The sequence below is a fragment of the Alligator mississippiensis genome, chromosome 4, assembly GCF_030867095.1.
Source record: "Alligator mississippiensis isolate rAllMis1 chromosome 4, rAllMis1, whole genome shotgun sequence".
Taxonomy (NCBI): Eukaryota; Metazoa; Chordata; order Crocodylia; family Alligatoridae; genus Alligator; species Alligator mississippiensis.
Window position 1 is genome coordinate 209,035,611 of NC_081827.1, and position 25,622 is coordinate 209,061,232.

Consider the following 25,622-nt stretch of genomic DNA (forward strand, 5'->3'; position numbering starts at 1 on the left):
GGCCTGGCAGCGCCCGGGGCACGAGCGCCCGCCGGCGGGGCGGCAGTGCGGAGGGCGCGGGCTGCGCTCCCGCGGGCGGCGGCCGCCCGGGCGGGGGGAGGGGGGGCACCGCGTCACAACGCAACACAACACAGCACAGCGCAACACAACGCAGAGCAGCGCCAAGCGGGCAGGCCCGGCCCCAGCCCCGGGCAGGCGGCGTGGAAATGAGATGCACATTTACCCTTGACGCAGGGCAGGCCCAGCAGCGGCTCCCAGGTTAATTGCTACTTAATGGAAATCATGCCCATGAATATCCTTCCCATCATTTCACCCTTGGCGGACGACGTTAGCGAAGCAGGGAAAAAAATGCATGGGGGAGCATTAGCATCGCTGGGGGACGGAGTCCGAGCTCGGGCACAATGTTCCCAGGAGGCCGGGAGGCGATGCAGAGGCCGGGACGGGACGGGCATTTCTGGGTGTGCAGGTCGCGCTGAGCCCCCTTCCCGGGCCGCCCCGGGCCCAGCACGGCTGGTTCCAGCTCCGCTCTGCCCCTCGGCCCGGATCCAGGGCCCCGATCCAGCTTGTGACCCGAGCGCCTTGGCCTTGAGCCTGCTGCAGCCCCTGTGGGCGCCCTCGGAGGCAGGACCCTGTCCCTAGAGAGGGGAGGCTGCGGGCGGGCCACGCCGACCCCAGTGCCCGGCTGTGAGCGGAGCGCGGGGAAGGCCCGACCCCACGTGTGAGCCTCTCGTGGCAATCGAGGGAGCATTCGTGGCTCCATCCAGGAGCATCCCAATCCCCCGCCCCGCTCTCCTGCCCCGCTAACTGCTCTTCCCCGCGCTCTTTTTGCAGGGAGCCAGAGCCCAGGCCGAGGGGGCCCCACCTCTGCACCGGACCCGGTACAGCAGCCCGGGCCAGGCCTGCACGAGCCCGCCGAGGCGCCGCCCGAGCTGCAGGGCGAGACGGGCAAATGGAATAAGCCCTGCGAGCAGCCTGGGAGAGGTTCAGCCCCGTGACCAGACACGGCCTTGGAAATGATCCTGGTGTCGCCCGCCCTCGCCAGCGTGTCAGCACGGCTCTCTGCCTCCGGGCCCGTCTCTCGGGGCTACTCAGGACACCGCAGCGGCCGGGCCCTGCCCTACCCAGCCTGGGCTGTGCGGGAGCCTCTGCCCGACACCGCTGCAGAGCGGGCACCGGGCAAGCGGAACAAGCCCCGGCCCCTGCGTCGGGACGGGCGGAGGGGGAGGCCGGGCCGGACTGGGCCTGCTGGGTGCAGCAAGCCACGCGGCCGTGCGGAGCCTTCCCTTCCAATAAACGGGTGTGATTCACTCCAAACGTGAACGCGTTTTATTCCCTAATCCCATTGATATTATTGCCCACAGATGAGCGGGCAGACAAAACTCAAACGTGTGTTTCGTATTAAGGAAAACAGACTCCATTTCTGACCTCACCAATCCCTCTCTTTCTCTCTTTTGTCGGGAAAGCACAGGGACAAGATCCCCATTTCGGCGACAAAGCGAATCATTTGCAAATGAGCTCCTTACCTCCGTCACCCTTGATCTCTCTAAACCTCAGGTTCACATGCCAAGAGCCTGGGGATCGATCCAAAGGATACACGAGGCATTTGCTTAGGGGCTGTTCAGAGGTTCGAGCACTTTCAGTTTTAGTTTAAAAACCAGACTCGCAGACAGCCCTCTTCCACAGCAGGCCCAACCCAACGGCCTTACATCTGGTTTTTATTTTGCAGCGCTTAACCGCTAGGCAAGGGATATTGATCAGTGTATTTGTCAAGATTTAAATGTAAGGCAACGAGAAGAAGCAGCCCGGAGAAACGTGTTCGTTTCCACATCCCTGGGTTGATATCACCAGATGTGGTGTCATGCCCGTGTAGTCGGGGACCTCCTATCAGCTCCAAAGAACCGATCGTGCAAGCTTCCCTAATCTATCTTTTTAGATCAGAATAAAGAATATTCCCCCGTGTTTATTTTTGGTTACAAACATCAAAATCATGATTAAAAGTGGGATTATATATTATATACATTAATAAAATGTCCCGCTCGAAAACCAGACATTAAAATTCAGGCCTCATAAAATGGAGCAATAGCGCCCTCTAGTGGTCAAATGCAACCTTGATCGGAATCAGACGGCTTTCGCTCTTGGTGTATACATATTTACTCTACTTTGATTCAAAAGTAGCTGGTTTTTTTTTTACCTTTGGATTCGACGATTTACCGTCGTACTTGCTCTTATGTTCCTCATTCAACCTCCGAAGTCATTTCCACAGCTTATACCCTACCCAAAGAATGTATATAGCAGCAGTTTTCACATAGAGAAAAGGAGGTTGTATATATAGCCTGAATCCTACGCCTAGTAGTCACAGAAAAGCCTTTTACCCAAAATTCACAGTGCCATGTCTTTTTAGCATAGGTATACCATCCTTTAATCCCCACAACTGACTAAATGTAAACTATAAGTGTCCCCTTCACACAAGACAGGCGGGAAAAAAAGAAGATGTCTACTAAGCCAGTCTTTGCGTACCGCTGCTATCACGATTTTGATCCCGATTCTCTACCTACTGCACAACGATTATCTGATATTTTCAACTTCAGAATTTCCCCGCCTTGAACTTGTTTTTGATCTGATTATATACATTTGCACTGCAGACGAAACGGAAGACTGTTCTTTTGTTTAGCCCTCACATGCCATTCCGTCCAAGTTTTAGTTATGTTGTAATAGCATGATTTGATATTTTAATTTTTAAATCACAGACGACACACGGAAATTAGAGTGGGGTTGCGATGCTCTGGTGAATACTTTGTTTCAGTGGAAGTTGGAGGCCGCCTAGTTGTTTCAAATGCCTATTTTTCCGCCTGCCATTTTGAAATAAGCAGAGAAGCAACATGCAAACAATGACAAGTGTGATTCTGCCTTCGTGACTCAAAAATTATAAAATCAGGTTCGACCTATCTTGCAAGGGCTTGATTTCAGTATCTTCCCAGCACTCTGATAAAATCCACAAAATGAAGTATCCTTCTTGCAATAATACGGTTTAGTGACATTAGTTACAGATCAATCAATACACAATGCTATTTTCCAAAACATGCATGTGCTTGCAGTAGGATTAATCACCGAATCACACTTCTATAAATATATTTCCACAAATGCATTGATTTTTTTAGAGAAATCGCTTTATGTTTCGACCTTAGCGTCTTTCCTTGCCTGCTCTGCCTTGGCCCAACGCTGACATGTTGAAATTTATAGTCCAGATTTTAAGACCTGGGTTGTCTGCATTTTTGTTTTCTTCTAACAAACACAAACATCAAAATAAGATGGTTTCAAAGAAAAGCGGCATAGCATATCGTAAACTCATTAGGTCCAGACGTCTAGCCATCTCAATGGTTTTATTATACCTCGGTTCTTCCTGTTTTAAAAGAATTATAGGTATAGGGTCGACAATGGATGGGGAATCCATGCAACACCTTTTCCTAATACTCTGCTCCTTTGCCTTTTTTAACAGAGGTAAAAACGTTAAAAACCAGGTCTCTGCAACTCTTCTGAATCTTAAATTAACTGAACTGCTCATAAATATTTACGGATCCTTCATTTTAATGGTTGCTCTTTAAACAAAGCATTTTTTACAATGAACTTCATCTTAATTATCCTGATAAAGTCCTCTGTGTTTATAAATGCTGAAAGCAGGAGACTGGTTGCTAAACAGACCCGCACGCACATCCCGAGCTGATAACTTGGTAGTGGTATGTGTCCATTCCGAGTCTCTGAGTTGTTCAGGTTAAATAGCACCGAGATTAGAAATAGGGACGGGGGAGATTTAAGAAAGCATGCATCATTTTAAATCATTGCCTGTGGAGGGCTATTTCGGAAATATTTCCTGAATTATTCCAAGGGATCAGACGCGAAACCTCACTGATTTTTTGAAAGACAACTTGTATATAACATATTTCAAGAAAGATCATGTAGTAGGCGTATCTGCAACATATAACTGAAGCCAGGCCCTTTATGATTTACTTTCTAGAGTAGGTGTTTACTGACGATCATAGACAAAATGTGACTAGTTTAGGGGGTTGGAGTTTGCTTTTATTTCTTCAGATATTCTTCTGGATTAGGGTCTACTTGGAGACAGTTTTCATTTGGATATGAAAGGTGTAGTGATATGTTTTCCAAGTTCCTGTGTGTGAAATAAACGAAAGATCAATGTCTCTGTTGCTTTTTGAAAATCCTGGTTTTTTATGATAGATTAGCCAAAGTCACCCGCGGGTAACTGCTGGGGCTGTGCAGGACCCAGACTCCCAGACCCTGAGGAAATCATGGATTTGTTTTTTCATATGCACCACACAAGACTCTTTCTCTGTGGCATAAAAAGAAGACGAATGCACACATTTCTTTGATGATTGCAGTGATTTCATCTGATCAGGTCAGACTTTATTACGTAATAAGTGACAACAATCACAACAGGTCTCTAGTTAGAAACATGTGATAGCTAATACAACATTTATCAGTATCAAGAACTCCAACTACCCGAGGGATCAGGACATGTTAGGCCTACTGAAAACTGCTTCAAGTATGACACAACCTCCTAAATAGTGCACTAAAGGGGGGGATCTCATTGCCTCACCGTGGCATCTAGTGTAAAGAGCAAAATTCAGAGCTAGAAAGCAGAGGTTCTGGGTAATAGCTTAATAAGTCATGGACAACACAATAGCGCCATGGATTGCAGTAACTGTAATTTAATATATAGTTGTATTATCGTCCTTAATAATTCTGTCCCTTACCTTTACTTTGGCAAAGTGACTATCTAGACTACACCACTTTTAAGAAACATGGCAAACATTTAACATCAGATAAAGCTACCGTGTACTCACAATATTAGAAACCGACCGTTTTGGGAAAGGAGGAAGAGAGGGAAATGAAGCAACTTTTGGAAACACATTGGCGAGCAAGACAGATTTCCAAAAATACCCGACATCGACCACAGCTCACTTCTAGCTAAAAAAGACCAGATTGATTTCAAGTTCGAAAGGGGGGGAGAGAAAAAAAAATTGTATCTGGGGTCGCTGGGGGATAGAAAAATAAATAAAAACCCAGACCCCCCCCCCCGGTGCATTTCCACCCCCGGCGCTAGTCTCCTTTATTTCCTTTCTCCTTGTTCATCTTTTTCATTTTCATTCTTCTGTTCTGAAACCAGATTTTGACCTGTCTTTCTGTGAGGTTTAAAATCCTAGCTACTTCGTAACGGCGGTCTCGGGTGAGGTACATGTTAAAGAGGAATTCCTTTTCCAGTTCCAGAGTTTGGTATTTTGTATAGGGACAACGCTTTTTCCTCGTTGAACGAGCGTGGATCCAGTTTGCTGCAGGGTTATCTGGAAAAAGGGAAGCGGGAGGGAGACGGGAGTGGGGGGGGAGAGAGAGAGGTCGTTAAATTAATTTAACGAAGGATGGACTGTTTTCACAACTTGGGGGGGAATTATCATAAAAGCCTCGGTGCCCCAGTCTGTTTACTGTACAAACGATGTCTTGATGGTAGGTGGTTATGGGGAAGTCTTTATGGGTGCTTGTTGCTGCTGCGCTGGGGTAGGCGTCTAGACGTTTTTATAGGTTAGTAAAACTATCAGTTTTGCACATTGGAGCCTTACAGGTTTCGGCAATAAATCAAAGAGGGCGATTTCGTTCTCTCTCTCTCTCTCTCTTTTTTTTTTTTTTTTTTTTTTTTTTTTTTTTTTACTTACTTGGGTCAAGTTGCTGCTGCTTCTCTTCCTTCAGCTCGCTGCTGGGGCTGGGGTTGTGGCTGCAGCCAGGAGGCTCCGCGCTGCTGCCGCTGCCTGCAGCCGCCTTCTCCCGGGGCTCCTGCAGGAAGGGGCTGCTCGTGTACTCGGGCGCACTGATCCCCTGGGACTCCCGGGCCGAGGAGCACTCAGTCCTTTTGGAAGAGGAGGAGGAGGAGGAGGAGGTGGTGGAGGACGAGGCAGCTGCCCCCGTCTCAGGCTTTATCCCGTAGTGGCGCCCGTTGGAGGAGCTGGCGCTGGAGCTGCTGGGGTAGCCCGGGAAGGGCTCTATCCAGGAGCGCACGTATCTGCCCGTGTCGCCTGCCCCTAACTGGGACTGGTGCGTGTAGGGGTGGTAGAGCCCTGTCATTGCCGCGGACGGCTGAGGATGCACCGTGGACCAGGAGGTGGAGAACACGGTGGATTTTGGTGCAAAGCTACAGGAGGCAAAATCTGAACTCTCTGCCACACCTGATGGCCTCGAGGTCGCACTGTGACCTCCCTGGGCGAATCTACTCCCGAAAACTTCTTCGCTGTCATGGCCTATGAGAGAATCGACATAATAGTTACTTATGGTGCCACTAGACATTTTTAGGCTCCCTCTTAGTCATAGAAAAGGTTACACTGTTAACTGTAGCTGATGCCCTCCCTGAGAACAATCGTAGTATTTTGCAGACTGCGAGCCTCAACCATTGGTTGCGGAGCCCACGTGATCATATTTACCAATACTGGGAGTAAATCAATCCGCTAAACTGGGGCTGCTGTGATTAAAAAAAAATCATCAGCAACAACAACACCGCCCAATTCAAGTGGGCGCTAGGCGCGGGGCCCGGGCGGCCCCTGCGCGCCGCTCCCCGGGCCCGGCGCCCTGCCCCGCGGGAGCCCGAGCGGGCGTGGCGCCCGGCGCTGGCAGCCGCGGACTATTTCTTCACCTCCTCTGAGTGATCTCTGCCATTCATTCGGAACCAGTGAGAGGCAGGGGGCTGGGAGCCGGCCGGCAGCCTCGGCTGTCGGATCCGGCTCCAGTCCGCTGAGAAAACCCTCCGGGAAAGGGGGGGCGGGGGGGTCTTGCTTGCAAACACCACCGCAGCCAGAGCCAGCACTGAGTGCAGCGGCTCCTCGCCAGGCAGGGACATGTTACAGTAAAGCACTCTGTGGTGACTTCCATATTTTAGGGCAGGGACTCGCCTTTTCTTCTCCCCCCTCTTCCCCCTGTTCAAATAAAGCGTCCATTTGGGGGGGGAGGGGGGGGGTTCGTCGCTGAAGAGAGATGCCCATTGTGTTGTTTTAAAACAGGTGGAAGACCTCTGTAATGATTTTATGTCTTTCAATAAAAATTTTATGAGGTGTATTTGATTATAGATTAATGTGCCCCTAATAAAATGGACTGATGGAACAGCAAAGCCTGTGTCTCCCCGCACCACTGACGTGTTGCTCAACACATGCTCCTCTATTTGGGAAACTTCGGGGCTCTGGAGCTCAGTTGTGGCCAAGCTCATTGTGTCAGGCATGCTGGTCCCTTCGCAGCTTGAGGAAGGGACAGTCGGCGAACGCTTACCAAACGAAATCCCTGATAAGCCCAGCACAGATATCAATAAAACCACAGCTGAAAACACCCCTGCGAGGTGAGCAGGCGAGAGACAGCTCTCTGGCCAGAAAGTGTTTTGCTCTTTTGCAGCCTTACGCACAGCCGGCAGCTTCGCACACGTCCCTAACCAAGCAAAACACTTCTCGCCAGGGGTTCGCCCTCCTCCAAAAATAGTGTGGGGAGGATAAATGTTGCTTAAGCCACTTTATTGACGTGAAATGCCTCGCTGGGATTTTCTGCTAGGCTTCTCCTCTCCCCGCCCCGAGAGAATATTTGGTGAGGATTTCCAGCTAAATTACCCAGGTTCGGCAGCACAGCTCTGTTCCCCAGACAGACTGAAGGTGGATGTATTGGAATCTGAAGAAAATGCACACAGTTAGTTCATAGCCCACAACGCAACTCCCTGAGAATATCACACAAAAGCACAGAGGAAAACATTTCCTACTCACTGGCTAGTGTAAGGAAGGGGCTGAAATTCCTGTTTATTTAGTGATTTATTGTTCTCTGACGCTGGGTTTTTTGCGTTTTGGCTCTAAAATCTTCCTTCGCGTTCGCGTGCTCCGGCTTTATTTGCTCTCCACACGCAGTTTGTTTCGTACTCAGGGATTGCACCTAATTATCCACAGAGATAAACTGATCAGGCAGGCAGGTTCAAATGAACGTCTTCATCTACTAAGCGTTTGGTATGTAGCCATCTAATTATATCCCCACCACTGCAAATTCTGGCGTGATGTGTCGAGACCCCTTGAGTGAAAAGAAAAGAAAGGGATGTTCAACTACACGTAGCACTGAATCCACTGAAGGTCCTTGTTTTAAGCAGGGGCATTTTCAAGTCAGGGTAAACACAGCACACGGAAGTACCCCCGGCTTTCTTTAGCCTCCAACTGCTTGTGCTTTGCTTTGAGGAAAATACATCTACGTTTTACCCAGTGCTGCGAAGTGAATGCTTTGAAGAGTATTTGTCTAACAGAAATCCCCGCGACAGCGAGCAAAATGTAATGTCACCATCTGCAGCCTGCCCCGTCTTCGTGGCATGGAGCAGGGGCGCCTTGGCAGGCTCTTGGATCTAATTTCTTGATTTTGAAACTGCCTGGGGAGAGGAGGGGTGTGTGTTGTTTAGAAGCTGGGTTGGGAGAGCAGGCTGTCTCCACACTGTTTTTCCAATACTGTTTGAAGGTGAAAGCATGTTCGAGCATTTGGACTTCAATTAGGAGTCATGTTCATTTGCAAGGCATTTGCCGTTCTGTTTCGAATATCTGCCCCCTGCTCGCTCTGCAAGGTAAAGTGACTGCTAATAATGTTTTTTTACCAACACTTTACAGAAAGGGCTAAGAGGGGAGAACTTAATTATCCTGATGTGTGCTACTGACATGCAATTGCGGGAAATAAAACGACTTCTCGAGCAAACAAAAATGGTGCCGGTTGACAGAAGTAGGGCTGGCGAGACTCACGCTCTCCTCCACGCAATTTCGTGAGCGGACCCCCCCCCCCCCCCCAAAAAAAAAAAAAATGTTTTCTGCTTAAAAACACGCTACCCTGGCAGAGGTCGAGGGAACTGGGTTCCCCCTCTGCAAGGCTCTGAGACCCCAGAGATGACCAAGATCTGAACTTTGGAGTATTTATTTAGCCCTTGCTTTGCGTTTCGTATGTTACATTTTTAAGGAAGCAACTGAGGACGAGAAATCAAACTCTACACGTTGTGAGCACACAAGGACTGTTATTTTTTAAATCAACATGCTAACGTCAAATAAAATGACACGCATATTGCTGACAGTTTGTACGAGAGAGGTTTTTTTTTTATCACTTACCATATATGAGTTGATTGGATGAGGATGTCCAGTTTAGGTGATAACATTTTAGCATCCTTTTTTTTTTTTTTTTTTTTTGCATTCACTTTTCAGACTGCTAACGACTACACAATATTTGATCAATGAATCAGTTGTTTACAGTCACAATTATAAATGAATTAGATGTACATTATTTTCCACCCCCGGCCCACCCCCTCCCCCAAATACCAGACACACACAAAGAAAAATAACAGAGAAAAGAAGCTACATCGACCCAAACAGCTGCTGGTAAAGAAGGACCGGGAAACCAACCTGCATCTGCACTTTTAAACATTTGTAGAGAGCCAAAGCAACCGCAGTAGTTTACAGAGTTTATTGCAATTATACATGCGAGTAGAACATGCACAAGAAGGACATATCGCTGTTGTATAATCACTACTATACCACATATGCACCACAAGAAAATGTCTACAATGGAGAAGGACTCAAGAATCCATTTGACGAAGGACAATGTCTAAGTTCATTCGAGAGGATAGTTACATTGTAATGTGCTTTGTTTTCCCCCAAAAGTTTTTTCTTCTTCTCTTAACGTACTGAATGTATTCAAAATGTTATGGCCCGTGTAATAGCCCCACATAAATACCATTTTGTTAGTAAAAACATGAAAAAGTCACATTGTTTGGATGTTCGACAGTTCCAATAAGTTAAGACCAAATGATAACGTTCAATAACAGTTACCCTGCATTACGATGAGAAAAAAAAATAAATAAATTACACGTGCTAGGTTTATATATATATATATATATATATGTATATATATATATATATATACATATATATATATATATATATATACTCATCATAGTAATACATATTCACTTGCAGCACTAAAAGAAGGACAAAAAGTCACATTCTATCAGAAAAAAATGAAAAATGAAGGTTTGTTTTTTCCCCCTCCAAGTCACTCTTGCATTTAGCAACTGGTGGTGCAGTGCCCATTTCTCACTGGTTCAACCCCAGGTTTACGGTTTAAGAGAAGGTCAGATTAGCGGTCAGTTCTCGGATTCGGTTCTCCCTGCTCATCTTCTTGAGCTTCATTCTGCGGTTTTGGAACCAAATCTTGACCTGCCTGTCAGTGAGGTTTACGCTCTTACTGATCTCTAGGCGGCGCTCTCGAGTGAGATACATATTGAATAAGAACTCTTTTTCTAATTCCAGTGTTTGATGTTTAGTATAAGGACACCTCTTCTTTCTGCCACTCTTTGCAGTTAACCAATTGCTTGTTGGAGTATCAGACTTGATTTCCTCTATCAAAATCAAAGAAGAAGAAAAAAAAATCAAAAATACCTCAGGCTGTTAAAGTATACCCTTGGCCATGAACCCTCCTCTATAGAGTCTGGCAGATACGTTAAATGTGGGATTAAACACTGCTAGTATGAGGTGTGTACACTGGAATAATTTTGTAATCGCTGCCAGACTCAGGTTAAATAGTTCAGATAACACGATGCACTCTTCTTTGGATTTTTCAGCCCTCTTTAAAAAAAATCCATCTAAAGTTTTCAACTAGCATTTAACATCTGAACAATATTTAACCTGCCATCAATCCAATGCTTACATTTTAACGGGGCTAGGCTGTCCATGACAGTACTGGGCTTATAAAACACTTGCTAAGAAAATCTCTCAATTAAAAAAGTATTAACACAATATATTTGGGATCAGCTTCCTCTCTATCATAATGTCGAATCACACAAACAGATGGAGAAGCAGGTAGGAGCAATTTTTTTTTCAGCTAAAATGATCACATTTGAAATCAACACCCTCAGCCACGGATATTTTTCTTTCATTTCCCTTTCAGATTTTTTTTGCCATTAGAAAGAAATTGGTCCCAGATAAAACTGGACCTGGTTGGGTAAATATAAATGACATACATATACAAAAATATATGCACATATTGGATAAAAATCGACCTAGAGGTTGCAAAGTACATTTTCAGAAGGTATTTGCCCCCCGTTTTTTTAATACTCCACCACTTCCCAGTCGAAATTAAGGCTTTTGAGTCTTTATAAAAGGAAAATGCAATTAGTTAGCAACCTCTTGAAGCTCTTTAATACTTGTCAGAATAATGTTGCACTTTTTAAGACCAAACCCAGACTGTCGAAAGCACCACATTAAAATATTGCACTTTTCCACAACCAGAGAGCGGGCTCTTGCTTTCATTGTACGTTTGTTTAAAACTTTATCCAGCTTTGCAGCACCCCTTTCCCCCAATTTTAATAGGACCATAATTAACTTGCAAAGCACTCAAACCACAATTAGGCTCAGTGAAAATATTCAAGCAAAATATTCCAAGAGAAAAGTTGCCTTGGTCGTATTTTACAACCTCCAGACCTGCTTTTTAAAGGAATTTGGTTGACTGAGACTGGACTACATTAAGGAGAATAACATATCAATTCTGTGACTTCACAGAGGCTAAATGCATGCAAAGACATGGAGATATGAGCAAAAATCTTTTGTGCAGCATTTTCCCCTTCTAAAATCTTCAGAGACACACAGCACCTGCAGCCCGGTAGCTGCTTATCATTAAATGTTATGGCTGTAATGCTTGTTAGTATATTATACTGTGTTTTATGATGCTGGCGTGTTCGAGTTATACCACGTTACGGTTTAAACTGTACGATACCGACCTTTACTTTCCTTCTCTTGTACTTCTGGGCTGGACACAGAGCCTTCAGCCAGGCAGCTCCTTTCCTCTTGCAAAGTGGACTTTGGCTCTGGACTTTCCACTTGAGAGACTTTAGCTGAGTTGTCTTGGTTGTTCGGGTTTTCATTCATTTTCTTTTCCATCTGAAGTTGAGAAGATATCTGCGGTTTGGAGCTGCCGCGAGGATTTAACTGTAACATTACAGTTGAACTCGTTTCAGGACTATTATTGTACTCTTGGGTTTTCCCAGTGGCGTAGGTCTGGCTCAGTCTAAAATATCCTGGGACAGGAACCTCGGGATTTTCAATGGGACATGATTCAGAGACCAACCTCTGGTAGGAAGGGACTTCTGAAGAAATGAGTTTTGTTCTCTTATCAGAATACATGCAGCAATTGCTTTCTTCTTTAATATTTGTAGTAAAGGAACAAGTGGGCACCTGCTGTGTAACAGGTTGCTCTATTCGACAAGATCTGTTCGGATCTGTCCAACTGTCTACTTGAGGTATATAAGGATGTACATTCATACCCATATTTTGGTGATTAACTTCTCTTTTAGCCAGAGACGGTAGAAGTCCACAGGTTTGCATTCCATAAGTTCCAATGTCTGTGCTAGGTGGCATGTACATGCTGGCGCTGTTAGAATAAAAACTGTCACTTCTACAGGCACTGATCAAAGAATCTACTAAAAAAGTATTAGCAGCAGGAGAGCTGTTTGGAAAGGACATTTTGGGGAGGAATTTGAAGAAGAGAGATTGTGTCCTTTGTAGGCTGACATCTCTAGGAAAACATTCCCTGTGTAATTGTGGATGCCTCTGCACAACCACATGACAACCAAGCCAATGAGATTTGAAAATGGCCTTGAGCCGCTACCTCCCCGCGAGTCACGTGCTCCCCGGGACAGTCCCGGCTGCATCTCAAGTGTGGTCAACAGCGACATCTAGAACGTCAGAGGGAAAGTGCTCCCTCCATGCAGAAGCCTTGCAAAGCATCCCTGGCGCACTGCGCTGATTTAAAACAAGGGGCTTTATTTATTTTATTTTTTTATTATTATTACACACAGGATGAGTCCGAATTCGCCGAAAGCTTGGCAGCTCGCTGTCCGTGGCTCGAAAGAGACGAGGAGGCTAGCACGAAACAGATCCTTGCAGCCATAAAGCCACGAAAAAACAGTGGCATGTACATAAGCAGACCCCCCCAGACTTTTGTGCAAGGGTAAATGTCGGGTGCTTTCCTTTTTGCGCGGAAATAAGTGGTTTCTTCTGACCGCACGAACGCCCATGACTTCAAGACCCTGTGCAGTTTCGTGCAGAAGACAATTATTTGCAAGCAATTTGTCCTGAGAGCAACCGCCCCTCCAGCTCACTGCTTGAGAAAGGAGCTTTCTCCCCACTTTCCCTCCATACTCATAAACCTGATCACAAAAACCACACACCACCTTAAAAGTTTTAGGCAACTGGATGTGCTGAAGCGTGTGAGAAATCCGAAGGTGTCATTTGGTTATTATGCAAAGAAAAATATGTTTTCCTTTTATGGATTTTGTAAAAGCATTGGTTCCTGACAAGTGCAAGGTACAAAAGGTTGTGGAATTTATTAATACATATTAAGAAGAATCAGGGCGATCAATAAAATTCTCATCTACATTCTTGGGCTACTTGGTAATTTTCTTGCTTCTGAAGCTTTTTAAAGAGTTATACCCTCTGTTGCCACACACGGGAAGATATTTTATTAACAAATCAATCGAGACTTTGTAAAGGATAAGATTAATAGTTAAGATTTAGCATAATGGCGTTCGCGTTATGAATTATTGAAAATTATACTATTGATTTTTTTCCTCGCTACTAACCAAGAAGGTCAATTTTTGTTTTAACACAAATCGTCAAATATTAAAAGCTATACTTTTGTCATCAGTTGAGTTTTATAGTTACACCAGATTCCTAAAATTATTTTACAATGCTCTCTCACTCTGCTTGGGCAAAATAAATAAATAAATAAATAAATACTTGCCCTAGATACTGAAAGAACCATAAAGATAATTTCCTTTCTGTAGTATTCCTCATTTAAAAACATATAGAAAACTCCGAGTTTTATTACAACTGTTCAAGCAACTTCTTCTTTTTCTTTTTTTAGGAGAATGATAAATGCAGTTTGAATATTAAAAATAAATGACACAAGGCAACAGTAACTGCTTACTTAACAAAACAGACTTTTCTTGCCCGACACTTGGGATGTGTTTGGGACTTTCCCCCACACTTTACCACTGCTTGTACATCCCGGGCTCTTCCGCTAAGAATTGCAACGGAACAAACAGTTTACGCTTCTTATCTTTGTTGATTACTTTCAAACTCCCCCATTTCTGGTCTAAGGCTAAAGCTGCCAGGGACCTACACAGAGGCAAAGTGGACTTGATAAATTTGGTTTCAGGTTCATCTGGTCTATTTATTTTGGGCCTTTGCAACACCCAAACACTTATTTTTTAGTCTTTAAGAAAATATCCAGCTATCTAAGAACAAGCAGCACGTGAAAAGGCGTCTAAACTGCGTCTGCCACAAAGCAGAGTTGCTGCTCGCATATCACACCAACGGGAACTGGAATTTTATCCTAATTCCTGACGTTTGAATGATTCTCACTTTTCGCCCCACTTTACATTGTTGGAAACAATAACCCTATTTAAAATTTCGCTGTGGCAATGAGACAGACCTTTTAAAACCTTATCGCAGCTGTTCAAATACAACATCATTGTCAGGTTAAGAGCCAGTGTCTTTTACAGCTTCAGTCTAAAGCTTCTGTGTTACCGGAGAGTTTAAATATTACCTTCAGAATATTAGCTGCTTTAAAGATTTCTCTGCCTTGCCTGCTCCCTGCCTGCCTCCCTGCCTCACCCCACAGGTCTGAGCGCCCTTGAAGAGCTAGGATAGAAAGGGGGATTTTTTTCCTTAAAAAAAACAAGATATTTGAGATCATGATCAGAGCCATTGCTAAGATTTGTCTGAGCTCAGGAGCCAGCTGCCGTGGAGTTCACGATGCTCCCTGCTTGAGGACTGTATTTTTCCCCCTGCTTTCTAGCAATTTCCTCTTTTTCAACAACAGCCCAGACAACCCACAGAGTTTAAAGAAACAAAATACTATTTTCCTTGAAGCAGTTTAAGACTTGACTGTTAAATCTAATCAGGAATTTTATGCCCATCAAATGGTCTTTCATAATCTTTATTTACACTTTTAGAAGAGTCTCCCAGAAATATCCCAACTGAAGTATTATCTATCTCAGAGGTTTGCTGGGGATTTTGCCCAATGGTAAAGTTAAAACAATAACCTAGTGCTTAACTGCGCTGCAGCGTCTGGTCTATTTAATGAGCTGACTGGCTGGCTCCTAATTATATGTACCGTTTCCTTGATTTTAAATGAAAATAGGAATTCCTTCCATACCTATAGGTAACTCAGATTATCATTTAAAAATATATATTTCATTTAGGGGCGTCCAAAAACTCCTTCAGAACTTTTGATCGTAATAAATCACGACTTTTTAAAAACCGGACATGAAGGAGGACAGGATTTTGGGGGGAAGGAAAAAAAGGAACCTTAAGAAAGTTTAAGTCTGATGTAAATAGAAGTTGAATAAACATGGCATAGTCTTTGGGGAAATGGTGCCTTATTTAATGTCACTGTCGCTTTAAATCATATTAAGATGGAATAAAGTAATTAACATTAATAAATAAATCAATATTGTGCAATTAATGAGATATACACTCTACATTAATATAAAGGTTTTGCTCTCAAAGCCCCAATTTTTTTCAAGGGAGAGGGGGAGGATCCACAAAAGAGCCCATATATATCTAAACGACTAATCGTAATAAAATAGACGATGACATTACACTTTTCTGCCTTAATAAATGTTAGGAATAAAAACTCGAGATTAAAAAATGTCGCGAGGAAGTTGGATTTTCATTCCCTTTCCCTCCTCCGCCCTATTCCTGGGGACAGGATTCTGACACTCCAGGCTTCTTACAGATCTAACTGCAATTTGCAGTGTTCGTGACTCCTTTTTGAAGGGGGATGGGGCAGGGTACGGAAATAGGATGGATATTTCGCAGATGCATGAATCAGTTCAAGAAATATTGCAAGAAATCGCTGGCTTTAAAATAGCCAGAAACCTAGGAAGTATTTAGCAATATTACTTTAATGTAGTCGATTTCCGCACTTTATTGAGGAACCCTTTCAAAATGTGAACGGTGTATTTTATCTCTCGTTGCTGTATTGCAGAGCGATTGAAGAACCGTTTTATTTGGGGGGGCGGGGGCGGGAATTAACCACCATCTCCTGACCTTTCTTTTTTTAATAATGCAACTGTCACTGTGCCCTGCTTCCCGTCTGTCCTGGTTCCAGAGAAAGAAGCAACTTCTTAGCTGACTGTTTCTATTCTTCGGATTTTTTAAAAGCCATCCGGGTGCCTTTCTGGATTTCCGAATTACTGGGGCTGATAAAGCAAACCTCCTTTATGAGCCCGGAGCTGGTAAAGAGCACCTTCGCCTTTCCGGCAGGGTAGCCTCTATATTTGCAGCGTGTGAGCATACAGCAAAGCGTCGCCCCTATTTCCAAAATATCCCTACACGGTTCCAACCTTCCCCTATTGTCTATCCATATCCCTTTGTGCCCAGACGTGCAAAGCTCAGGGTCTGCTTGCCGGGTCTAGGATTCTATCTGCAAACCGGTCCAGACGCCCCCGTCTAGCCCCTGATCTTGGGTCCTTCAAGTGCATGTTTATCTTTGCAGGGATTCCTGGCTGACTTCGCCTTTCACCAGAAATTCGCGGATCCCTTCTCGCTCTCCAGCAGGACCAGCTCTACAGAAATTTGGAAAGAGCGGGCAGCCTTTATTTTTTTTAAGAGCAGAGGCTGTCTCTAACCCCCGCACCATCACGTTTACACGATGACTCCAACGAGAACAAAGCAGCATTCCAATCAACTAATTATTTGATCGACAGCATCTCTGCTTGCAGTGCCACTTCCATTCCTCCCGGAGGGCCGGTGAAGGAGGGCAAAGCGCTAAGGAGAAGCCCAAGAAGTGCAGGGAGTAGGCGAGATCTGAAAGCCACCAACCCACCCACCCGTGGCCACGCGAGCTCCTCTGGCAACGGAGGTGCCCATCTCGCGGGAGGACTTGTTTAGGGGGGAGGCTGTGGTCTGGCTTCTGTTAAAACGCGCTACCTTCAGCTCCTACGCCCCCAAGGCTTGCAGAAGCTGCTGGGCCGTTCTATTCCAGACGGGAAGGCTATTTCTAGGAAACTGTTAACAATGAACTTCTACAAAAACCCACCCTCGCAGACACAGTGCCAACAAATTCTTTGCCGGGGTCGGGTTTTTTAAAATGCGGAATAGGGCTGATCACTCATTACCTAGTCCGAGGGGATTGCTGCAAACAAGCATAGAAAAAGCTGTCCCTGCTCTTTGGTGGTAGCACGCAAAGTGTGCCTTTGGAGAAATGGAATAGAAATCCGCTGGAGGATCTCCAGGAAATGCAGCGAGTTAGCTTGAATTTCCAAACATCTGCATTCCTTTTGCCTGATATCTATAGTATTTCTAAGGGGAGAGGTTGTTATTTAGCAGTGCCCTGGCAAGGTGAGGTTCGGATATTAAAAATAGCTGCCCTGCGGTTTCGTTCTGATTTCCCCTTAAATAGGCATATCCAGAATAAAAAACACGACTTCTGCTCAAATAAAATGCATTTCTAAAACAATGCTATCTGCACGTTGACATCTCTTCAACAAAAGACTTGCAATAACCGTTTAAAGATGGGCTGTGCAAAGGAAACGCAGGTTTTGATAGGATTCTTGTTCTCTGGGTTTTAAGGCTGCACTAAAAGGAGTAAACAGATTTTGGCTCTAGTGAACGAATTCTGAATTCAACGGATTTTCCCCCTTCGGATTATGGGATTTTTTAGAGCTCGGATGCATTACAAAAGATTGCGACCCCCCAAAATTCTGGTCATGTGGCATATTTCTCGAGCACGTCACGGCTCTGGGTTATTTGTTTAATAAATCTTTTTGATGCTTTATTTTCTCATTTCGAAAGCCCTGAAATCTTATCGTTACTTATATATTAGATATTTTATTAGGAGTGGGATTATTATTAGGAGGAAAATATACTTGAACATCAGGACTATTGAGAGCTTTACCGAACGTGAGCGCGCCCTCCTGTGGAATTTGGCGACAAAGCACAAGGGAATTTATTTCTCTCTGGCTTTATTTTCAATTTGGATGCATTTAGGTACCTTAAAATAATGGATTTCTCTCTTTCTTTGTCTTCTGATTTTCTGTCTTTTGTCCTGACTTTTTACCTTTCTTTCTTTCTTTTAAAATAATACTTGCAAGCGGCTATGCCTGTAAAAATCTACACCGGCTCTATTAGCCTGCTCGTTTTTGTGATCGCATCTTTGTGATGCCTTAATTTTACAGGAAAAAGTCATAGGCTCGGATCAGTTATTAAATGCACAGTACGGACATGAAACCAACAACAAAAATATTCGGAGTCCGTGGAATAAGACCCGGAAGAGCTCTGAGAATGTAGTTATAATGTGAAGCCAAGCGTGTTTAGTGGTTGCTTACAACTGCGTGTATTTCTAGGATATTTCCTGATAAAATATATTTGTAACGGAGCTAGCTGGAAATATCATTTTTCCTTGAAAAAAGCCTCATGGTCTCTTATATTCCGCTGTGCTAATTTGAGTATTTTAGAACCTGGGGGCTTAATAAAGAAAGAAAAAGGTTTTAATGTATTTTCTGGGCGCAAGAATCGGGCAGGAAAATCAAAAATATATGGATATAACTAACCGATTAGATCGGGGAAATGTGCTAACTTGAAGTGACGGGGAAATATTCACAATGACAGTTGACATTGTCTTTGCGTGATGCATCTGCTAATATGGATAGCTATGCAGTAAGAAGTGTGCGTGTGTGTGCGCGCGCGCGTGTGGTGTGTGTGTGTGGTGTGGATGTGTGTGTATGAGAGAGAGGGAGACAGAGAGAAAGAGAGAGAGTGGGTGGTGGTTGAAAATAACAGAGGAACCTTAAGGCGCCTAATTATTCAGAAAGGTTAAAGGTGATGACCTTGACATTTTGGAAGTTCAAAGGCAGACACTTATGTTTTTCTTGCTAAAGAGTTTCAATTTTTATTTTTACTGATCCTTCCCTGCGATTTCATCTTTGGAGAGGGGGTTAATTTGGGGTCTTTTTTTTACTTACTCGCCTACTTTTGCCTTTACTAGAAGCCAAGTGTAATGAGACCCACTCGGTTCCATTCAAAAAAGCCAAATTCTTTTCTCACTCCTTTCCTTTATTGCACATTGCGGAAATCTCTTTTTCCCCCACCAGAAGGTGTATAATATAACCCAATTAAGCTGTTTAGATCCTCGGCTTTTATGGTGTTGTCTAGACAGTTCAAGGTTTTGTAAACAGCTTAGCCAGGTCACGCAACATAAAGTGAGGAGAGACTTCCACCAAACCCTTTTACTTTAAACATAAAGACGAGGCCGGTTCTTTTTTAGGGAGCTAGTCTAATTTTTGCGGTTAAAAATAGGATACTCGCGTCGACTGGGTAAAAACGGTCTTTCAAATATTTACTCTCGTTTTCCTAAACTTCTTTAAGAAAAGAACAGCTACAAATGTTTCTGGCTGCCTGTGGTTGGAAATGCTCAGGGTCCTCGTGCTGACCTAACCCTCACTAACAAGGAAGCTTTCGTCTGAGCTTTGGGTCCTGGGCTTCTCAGAAGTCTGACCTGTTAAAAAGGCTTTTTTCGTTATTTATAGGAATTATGGCACCATCAGAAGTGATGGGCTGCAGACAGCCATGTTTGATCTGCCTTCCACTTCAGGGCTATCCCTGAGGGCTAGACATAGCTAAAAACACAGGAGTCAGAGCTCCAAACTAAGGTTAATTTTAAATCCGTTGAAAATAATTTGACTTGGCTTCCTCCATTTTTATTTAATGGGACTTGGCTCTAGCCCGGTGAACGCTATGATCCTTCAGAGACTGAAATCCATACAGTGCACGGAAGATATAACCTGAACTTTACTAGAAACCCTTTATTCACATGAAAAAGACAGTGGCTCATGCGTTTATATGACAATAGAAACATATATATATATATATATTTATATAGATTTATATCGAATGTACATTTACCGTCTTTTAAATAAACTGCATTCATTTAAAGGGAGAAAAGGGTTATCCTAGCTGAAACCAACAACAGAAAATATCCCCAAACTCACTTGTTTTTTAAAGCAAAAACTACCAGACACACTGCAGGTCCATTGGTGTCACTCACTATGAGAAAGAGAGAGAGACAGAGAGAAAAAAAAAAGGGGGGTGGGGGGGAGAGAGAGGGAGGAAAAAAAAACACCTTTGGCGATCAACATTTTAGAATGGACTTTTTGGATTTACCCTAGGTTCCCCTTAGCAGGATTGTGCTCCGCCAAGCCCCCGAAATCTCCAGTGGACATGATTGTTGGAAGGAACCAGAGTTGAACATGAAAAGGAAACTTTGAGTTCCGCAGGGTGGATGTGTCATGGAAACCCATTTACTTTTGCGTTCAGATGGCAGCTTGGCTAGAGAGGCAGAGGTTTTCTTTTCTTGTTATTTTTCTCTCTTTTTTCCCCCTTTCTGATTTCTTTTAAAACAAGGGATTCCCAGTGAAATATTGGAGTCGATCTCTGTTCAGTTTCTTTTCTTTCATCCTTCGATTCTGGAACCAGATTTTAACTTGCCGGTCAGTGAGGTTCAGCATTCTGGACAGCTGCAGTCTCTTCTCTTTGTTTATGTACACGTTGAAGAAAAACTCACGTTCCAGTTCTCTTATCTGGTATTTGGTATAGGGGCATCTCTTTTTCCTTGATCGCTGAGGAACTGCTGGAATTCAGGAGAGAAGAAAATGAGTGGTGCTGGTCTAGGAAACACTTTAAGCTCACAACAGCCTAGAGCCTGTGACAGTAACCCACTGCCTACAGAGCAGCACCCTAGCAGCCCAGAAAATATTCAGGGAGCCTGGATTCTCTGGGTGACTTTGCCAAAGGGGAAAATACCCAAGTGCTCTTCCAAAGAGCCCGTTCGAGAAGTTCCGGGGGATTATTTAAATTGGGCTGGAAATAGTCCAAGTTTCCCCGACTGCTGCCCCCAAGAAGGGAAGACACTGCGCTCTATCATGAAGGGGCACAAGCTGGGAAATCTCTTTGGCCCCCATCCCCCCTCCCCCCCAAAATCAAGGATTTAACAACAATTAATATCCTCCTCCAAGAATACCTTAAGCCCACCTAAATTGGTTTCCTATCGTAAACACGCTTTACAACGGGCAAGGAAATCTTATAGGATATATAAAATCCTTTGGATGCTTATAAAATGGCACATAAAATGCGGCTTGACAAAGTGCTGGCCCTGCGCTCTTGCCCCCAGCTTCTTCCTGGTACCTACCTGAACTGTTGCTCTTCTCTGCAACAGCCTCGCCAGAAGGGGAATCGGCGCTGTTTGCTGGTGTCACTTTCTTCTCCTGGCTGGAAGGTGTTTTACTGCAAGTGCTGCTCTGAGCCTTCAGGTCGCTCTTGTCGCCGTCCCCCTCGGGCTCGGACTGAGGCTGGTACGGAGGGCCAGGGGCCGGCTCGTAAAACTGGTCAAAGCCTTGCGGAAGGATCCCGTTCCTCCCCACCGAGCTGTAGAAGTTGGAGGCAGCGCCAGAGGGTCCGTGGTGATTGCACACAGGGTCCGTTTTGAATAACATTTCCGTCCTCCTGTTCGCGGGCTGCAGAAAGTCTCTGTGCATCACCTCCTCGGCGGAGTAATAGGGAGCATAACTGCCCCTGTACTGCCATTTGCTGCGCTCTAATCCGTATTCCCTGAATGCCATTTCCCGCACAGGTTGCACATGAGGTAAATTAGAAGAATAAGGGAAAGTCATTTGACAGGAAGACGACTGCGACAAAAACGAGGGCTTCGTGGAGAAATCCGAAGGGGAGACGTAATAAGCACACCCCGGCAGATACATGTTGGCTGCACTGTGGCTGCAGTCCTCAAACTCGGTCATGTCTCCCCGTTGGCGGTGGCAGGCGACCGGGAGACTTCAGTGCATTGAACAAGATCCATCTATTGCACAAGAGGCTTTGGACAGGATCAACTAAGAAAAAATCCCCACCGTGTGCTGACGTGCAATTCATCTTGATTGATTCTAGTGGTAATTATGTCACGTGACGCAATGTAGAAATGTCCTTATATCTATATCAGCCCTTCGGAAAGCCTCCCAAGAGCTCTCCAAAGAGCCTCCCGGCACCGAGAGATGAGCCAAGCGCTCGCACCGACTTCCCGGGGGGCTTCCCCCCATTCCAGCCCGGGAGGGCGACACAGGAGCCCGTCACCTGGGAGGCAGCCCCCTGCCCGCCAGCCCGCGGCGTCCCCTCCGCCCGCCCGCGCCCCCCGGGTCCGCAACCCCTCTCCCAGCGCCGCGCCGCACCGCGCCGGGCCGGGCCGGCGGGAGCCCAGCAGAGCCCCCCCGGGGGGCAAGGGGAGCCGGGCGCAGCGGACTGGGCGCTCCCGACCGGAGCCCGCCGCGCTGTCATGTGATAACCCCGATGAGAGGGAGCGGGCACCGCTTGTTGCTGCCCGCGCAGATCATTAGGGCTGGGAGCTAGTCCAAGGAAGCGACTGCCCTATTTACATAAACTCTGCCTGCTCCGCGCCCGGGGCCCCGCGGGCTGCACAGGGCACGCACGGCACCGCCTGCCCCCAGTGCCAGCCCCGAGCGGGGGCGGGGGCACGGGCACCGATCGGGCTCGCGGGGGCGCACGTCGGTGGGGGAGACGCGCCGAGCAAAGTGACCTCTGTCCGCAGCCGCCAAGGCGAGGCGGGGGCAGCGCACCCAGAGCCCAGCTCCGGCCCTTCCCAGACGGCATCTGCTAGGGAAGAGCTCGGGCTCGGGCCCATAGCTCGCAGGCGACAGCAACCCGGGGGTGCGCCGCGCTGCGGGCCCGCCAGTCCCTGCCACAGCCTCTGCCAGCCCGTGCCGCCGCCCTGCGCAGCCCCCGCCGCGCCTCGGCCCTGCCCCGGGGCCGCCCGGCGCCCTGGCCGAGCCCTCGAAGGGCGGCTGACCCGCGGGCAGCGGGCTCCGGGGACCCCGCACGAGGGCGGGGGGCACTGCAAAGGGGCAGGGGGCCACAGCACCGCGCGGGGGAGCGCCCAGGCCCGGCTGCGCGCAGCCTCCGCACTGCGGCACCCGCACTGACGCGCCCCGCCTGCGGGCTGCGCCCAGCTGCGGCAGGAGGAAGGTCGAGGCAGGGAAGGCAGATCCTCCATGCCCCCCACCACAACCACCCCCTCATCCCGCCAAGTCTCTGGATCTGCCCAGACCATGTAAGACTCAGCCCGAGCTCCGCATCCTCCCGCAGCCAGGCCGCCGGCCCCGAGCCCCGCACACAAGCCTGCTGCTCCAGGCCTCGTCTGTTCCCCGCCAGCACCGCAGCTAGCCGCCTGGTCCCTGCACCGCAGGCAGTCCGTCCGGGCCCGGGCCCCGTTCCCAGTCCCCGTCCCCGTCCCCGTCCCCATCCTCCTGGGGCTGCCCAGCCCGGCCGATTTGTGCTGCAGCTTCTAAAAAGGCTGCTGCGCAGCTAAAATGGCTCCTGTGTCACTTACCCCTGCGCCTACAGAAGAGCGGGGCAAACCCTCCTTCCGCGCTGCCCCTCGGGGTCGCCCCCGGGCTCCGGCCGCACCGCGGTCCTGGGCACCTGGGCAGCTGCATTTTCTGCCCCCTTGAGCCCCTTCAGGCGGCTCAAGCCGGTGCCCTGCGCCTCCCTTTCGATGCACAAGCCCCAGCATCCCTGCAGCATTGGCAGAGGCGTCCGCCAGTTCCAAACCATTCAAGTTCAAAGACATGGCGGCGGTTTGCTAACCCGAAAACGGCTCTTTTCCGAAAGAAACCCTGGGAAAGGCAGCCCGGGTCGGGCAGCGCCGCCAGTGCCCCCGCAGAGCCCCCGCTGCGGGGAGAGAGGCGGGCGAGCCAGTCGCTGCCAAGGCACTACCACCCCGGGGAGGCTCCTCGTCCGGCTCCGAGCGCCTGGCTCTGCTCCTGCTCCGCAGATCGCACCGCAGGACCACGCACATGCATCCCACGAACCCATCCAGGCGATACTTTACCGTTAGGTGTCTTGGAGCATCTGCAGTCGATGCCTCGAATTAGCCAGTATTCTAGTCCAAGTGACATTTCCAAGAGCCTTCGGTGAAAATTAAGACGACTCGCATAACATTCGCATTTAAAAATATCCCCAGTCCGGCCGGAGAAGATGCGGTATTTTTGTGCCACCCAAGATAAGACACTAACTTGACCTTAACTTTGTTATGGCGCCCCTAGTATCTGGAGAACGTGAACAGACACTGTCTGGCAGCTCTCGTAAAAACTGACTGGAGAAGAGATTCTGAGTCATTTCATTTATTGCCGCTACAGTTCTGCAAGAAAGCTTTTCCTGCCTGCCAAACTTTAATTATTTATGCTCTTTTAGGAATCACAAAAGCACCCAGAGCCATCTCGAACAATCAGAGTTGCGGTTCCAGCCTTATCAAATTGGCAGGAGGAGAAAAAAAAAACAACAAAAAACCCGCCCCTGCTCAGCTTATCGCCCTGAGATTGCGGTCCCAGCGCAAAGCTGTTTATGTTTGACTGGAGCAGTGGATCTGCCTGGCTCGCGGGGCTGCAATATGTCGCATTTTGTGCTTATTGGCACATCCACACTCACCCAGAGCCCAATGGGTAGGGAAGGGGATGCACAGAGAGAAGGATTCATTCCCACTTGTTTGTCTGATACAGACAGATTGAGCCCCAGCCTGCAGATGGATGTGTGGAGCCAGCTCTCAGTTCGATACACACAAATACACACACGTATCCGAATACACCTAGACAAAGTGTGCTGTGTACATCTGTGAAAGCTACATGCATGATTGTGTACACAGCTATCGATGCTCACGCACACACAGCAATGGTAGGCGCTCCAGCTGAGACCTTAGGTGCATGTAGGGAATTCTTCATTGTGCTGTGTGTGTGTGTGTGTCTGTGTGTGTGTTCACAACATGTATGTATATTGGTATGTTCCCCGGTGCCTACACACAGAGCCACAGCAGCCTCTTTGGACTTCAGGTTGCAGCTGATCGGTATATACCCCATATACAATCCTATATACAGTACGCAGCCTCTGGCACGATATTTTAGGTCCTACATGTTGTGTTTGTGTTTTTATCCCCCCATACATCTCAAGGCGTTGAAGATTCGCAGGAAGGGAACAACGGGCAGCCCCCCAGCCTCACAAAGAAGCTTTCCACCCTCCATCCTTCCCAAGATTTGATATTAGAAAATGAAGACATGAAATGGCTGCCTAAAGCGCAGCTACAATGAGGGGAAGGTGAAAAATACAGTATGTCGAGTCCATTTTTGCTGGAGGGTGGGGAAGGGAGCGGCAGCCAGTGGGGCGAGCTGCAAGGAAGCTTTCAGGATTTCCCCCCTGGATGTTATCAAGCGGATTCCATCTATTTTTAATGACCACCATGCTTGGAGAAAGGGCTTTTATGATTATTGTTATGTTTCAGCTCCCCACAGCTCATCTTCCAAGGGGCATTTCTAGAGCTCTCCCCTTGTGTTTCTTCCCTGCGGAATTTCTGTGGGTCAGCGCGGTTCTCCGCTCTGTCTTTGCCCGCATGCGATGCGGGATCATGGCAATGCGGGAAGGAGGGAGATACTGATCGAAATGAGACAACTCTCGTTCGTTACACCG

The 25,622-nt window shown here is 46.9% G+C and overlaps 3 protein-coding genes across 4 annotated transcripts; all 3 read right to left on the minus strand.

The window, feature by feature from the left end:
- Positions 1–4,376: 4,376 nt before the first annotated feature.
- Positions 4,377–6,476, minus strand: HOXD9 (homeobox D9). The gene is made up of 2 exons (XM_019480603.2): positions 5,724–6,476; positions 4,377–5,357 (listed from the first exon to the last, which is right to left on the minus strand). The coding sequence occupies exons 1-2, from the start codon at positions 6,346–6,348 to the stop codon at positions 5,116–5,118; spliced, it is 867 nt and encodes a 288-aa protein (XP_019336148.1). The 5' UTR covers positions 6,349–6,476; the 3' UTR covers positions 4,377–5,115.
- Positions 6,477–9,491: 3,015 nt separating this feature from the next.
- Positions 9,492–19,808, minus strand: HOXD10 (homeobox D10). The gene is made up of 2 exons (XM_006272230.3): positions 11,819–19,808; positions 9,492–10,441 (listed from the first exon to the last, which is right to left on the minus strand). The coding sequence occupies exons 1-2, from the start codon at positions 12,558–12,560 to the stop codon at positions 10,164–10,166; spliced, it is 1,020 nt and encodes a 339-aa protein (XP_006272292.1). The 5' UTR covers positions 12,561–19,808; the 3' UTR covers positions 9,492–10,163.
- An 81-nt stretch (positions 19,809–19,889) lies between these two features.
- Positions 19,890–24,040, minus strand: HOXD11 (homeobox D11). 2 transcript variants are annotated; one of them, XM_006272231.3, is made up of 3 exons: positions 23,998–24,040; positions 21,292–21,957; positions 19,890–20,733 (listed from the first exon to the last, which is right to left on the minus strand). In XM_006272231.3, exons 2-3 carry the CDS (start codon positions 21,896–21,898, stop codon positions 20,498–20,500), a joined length of 843 nt encoding a protein of 280 aa, XP_006272293.1. In that variant the 5' UTR covers positions 21,899–21,957; positions 23,998–24,040; the 3' UTR covers positions 19,890–20,497. The 2 variants fall into 2 exon arrangements, with proteins under 2 accessions (XP_006272293.1, XP_019335787.1); XM_019480242.2 differs by lacking the exon at positions 23,998–24,040 and having other exon boundaries at positions 19,890–20,730; positions 21,292–23,991.
- Positions 24,041–25,622: the final 1,582 nt, after the last annotated feature.

Bases quoted from the DNA above. Each gene is read 5' to 3' on its own strand.
- HOXD9 (XM_019480603.2), bottom strand. From the start codon at position 6,348: ATGTCTAGTGGCACCATAAGTAACTATTATGTCGATTCTCTCATAGGC. The intron at 5,358-5,723 runs GTAAGTAAAAAA...CCCTTTTTCCAG, and splicing joins GCAGCAGCAACTTGACCCAA to ATAACCCTGCAGCAAACTGG.
- HOXD11 (XM_006272231.3), bottom strand. From the start codon at position 21,898: ATGACCGAGTTTGAGGACTGCAGCCACAGTGCAGCCAACATGTATCTG. The intron at 20,734-21,291 runs GTAGGTACCAGG...CCTGAATTCCAG, and splicing joins AGAGAAGAGCAACAGTTCAG to CAGTTCCTCAGCGATCAAGG.
- HOXD10 (XM_006272230.3), bottom strand. From the start codon at position 12,560: ATGTCCTTTCCAAACAGCTCTCCTGCTGCTAATACTTTTTTAGTAGAT. The intron at 10,442-11,818 runs GTCGGTATCGTA...TGATTTTGATAG, and splicing joins ACAAGAGAAGGAAAGTAAAG to AGGAAATCAAGTCTGATACT.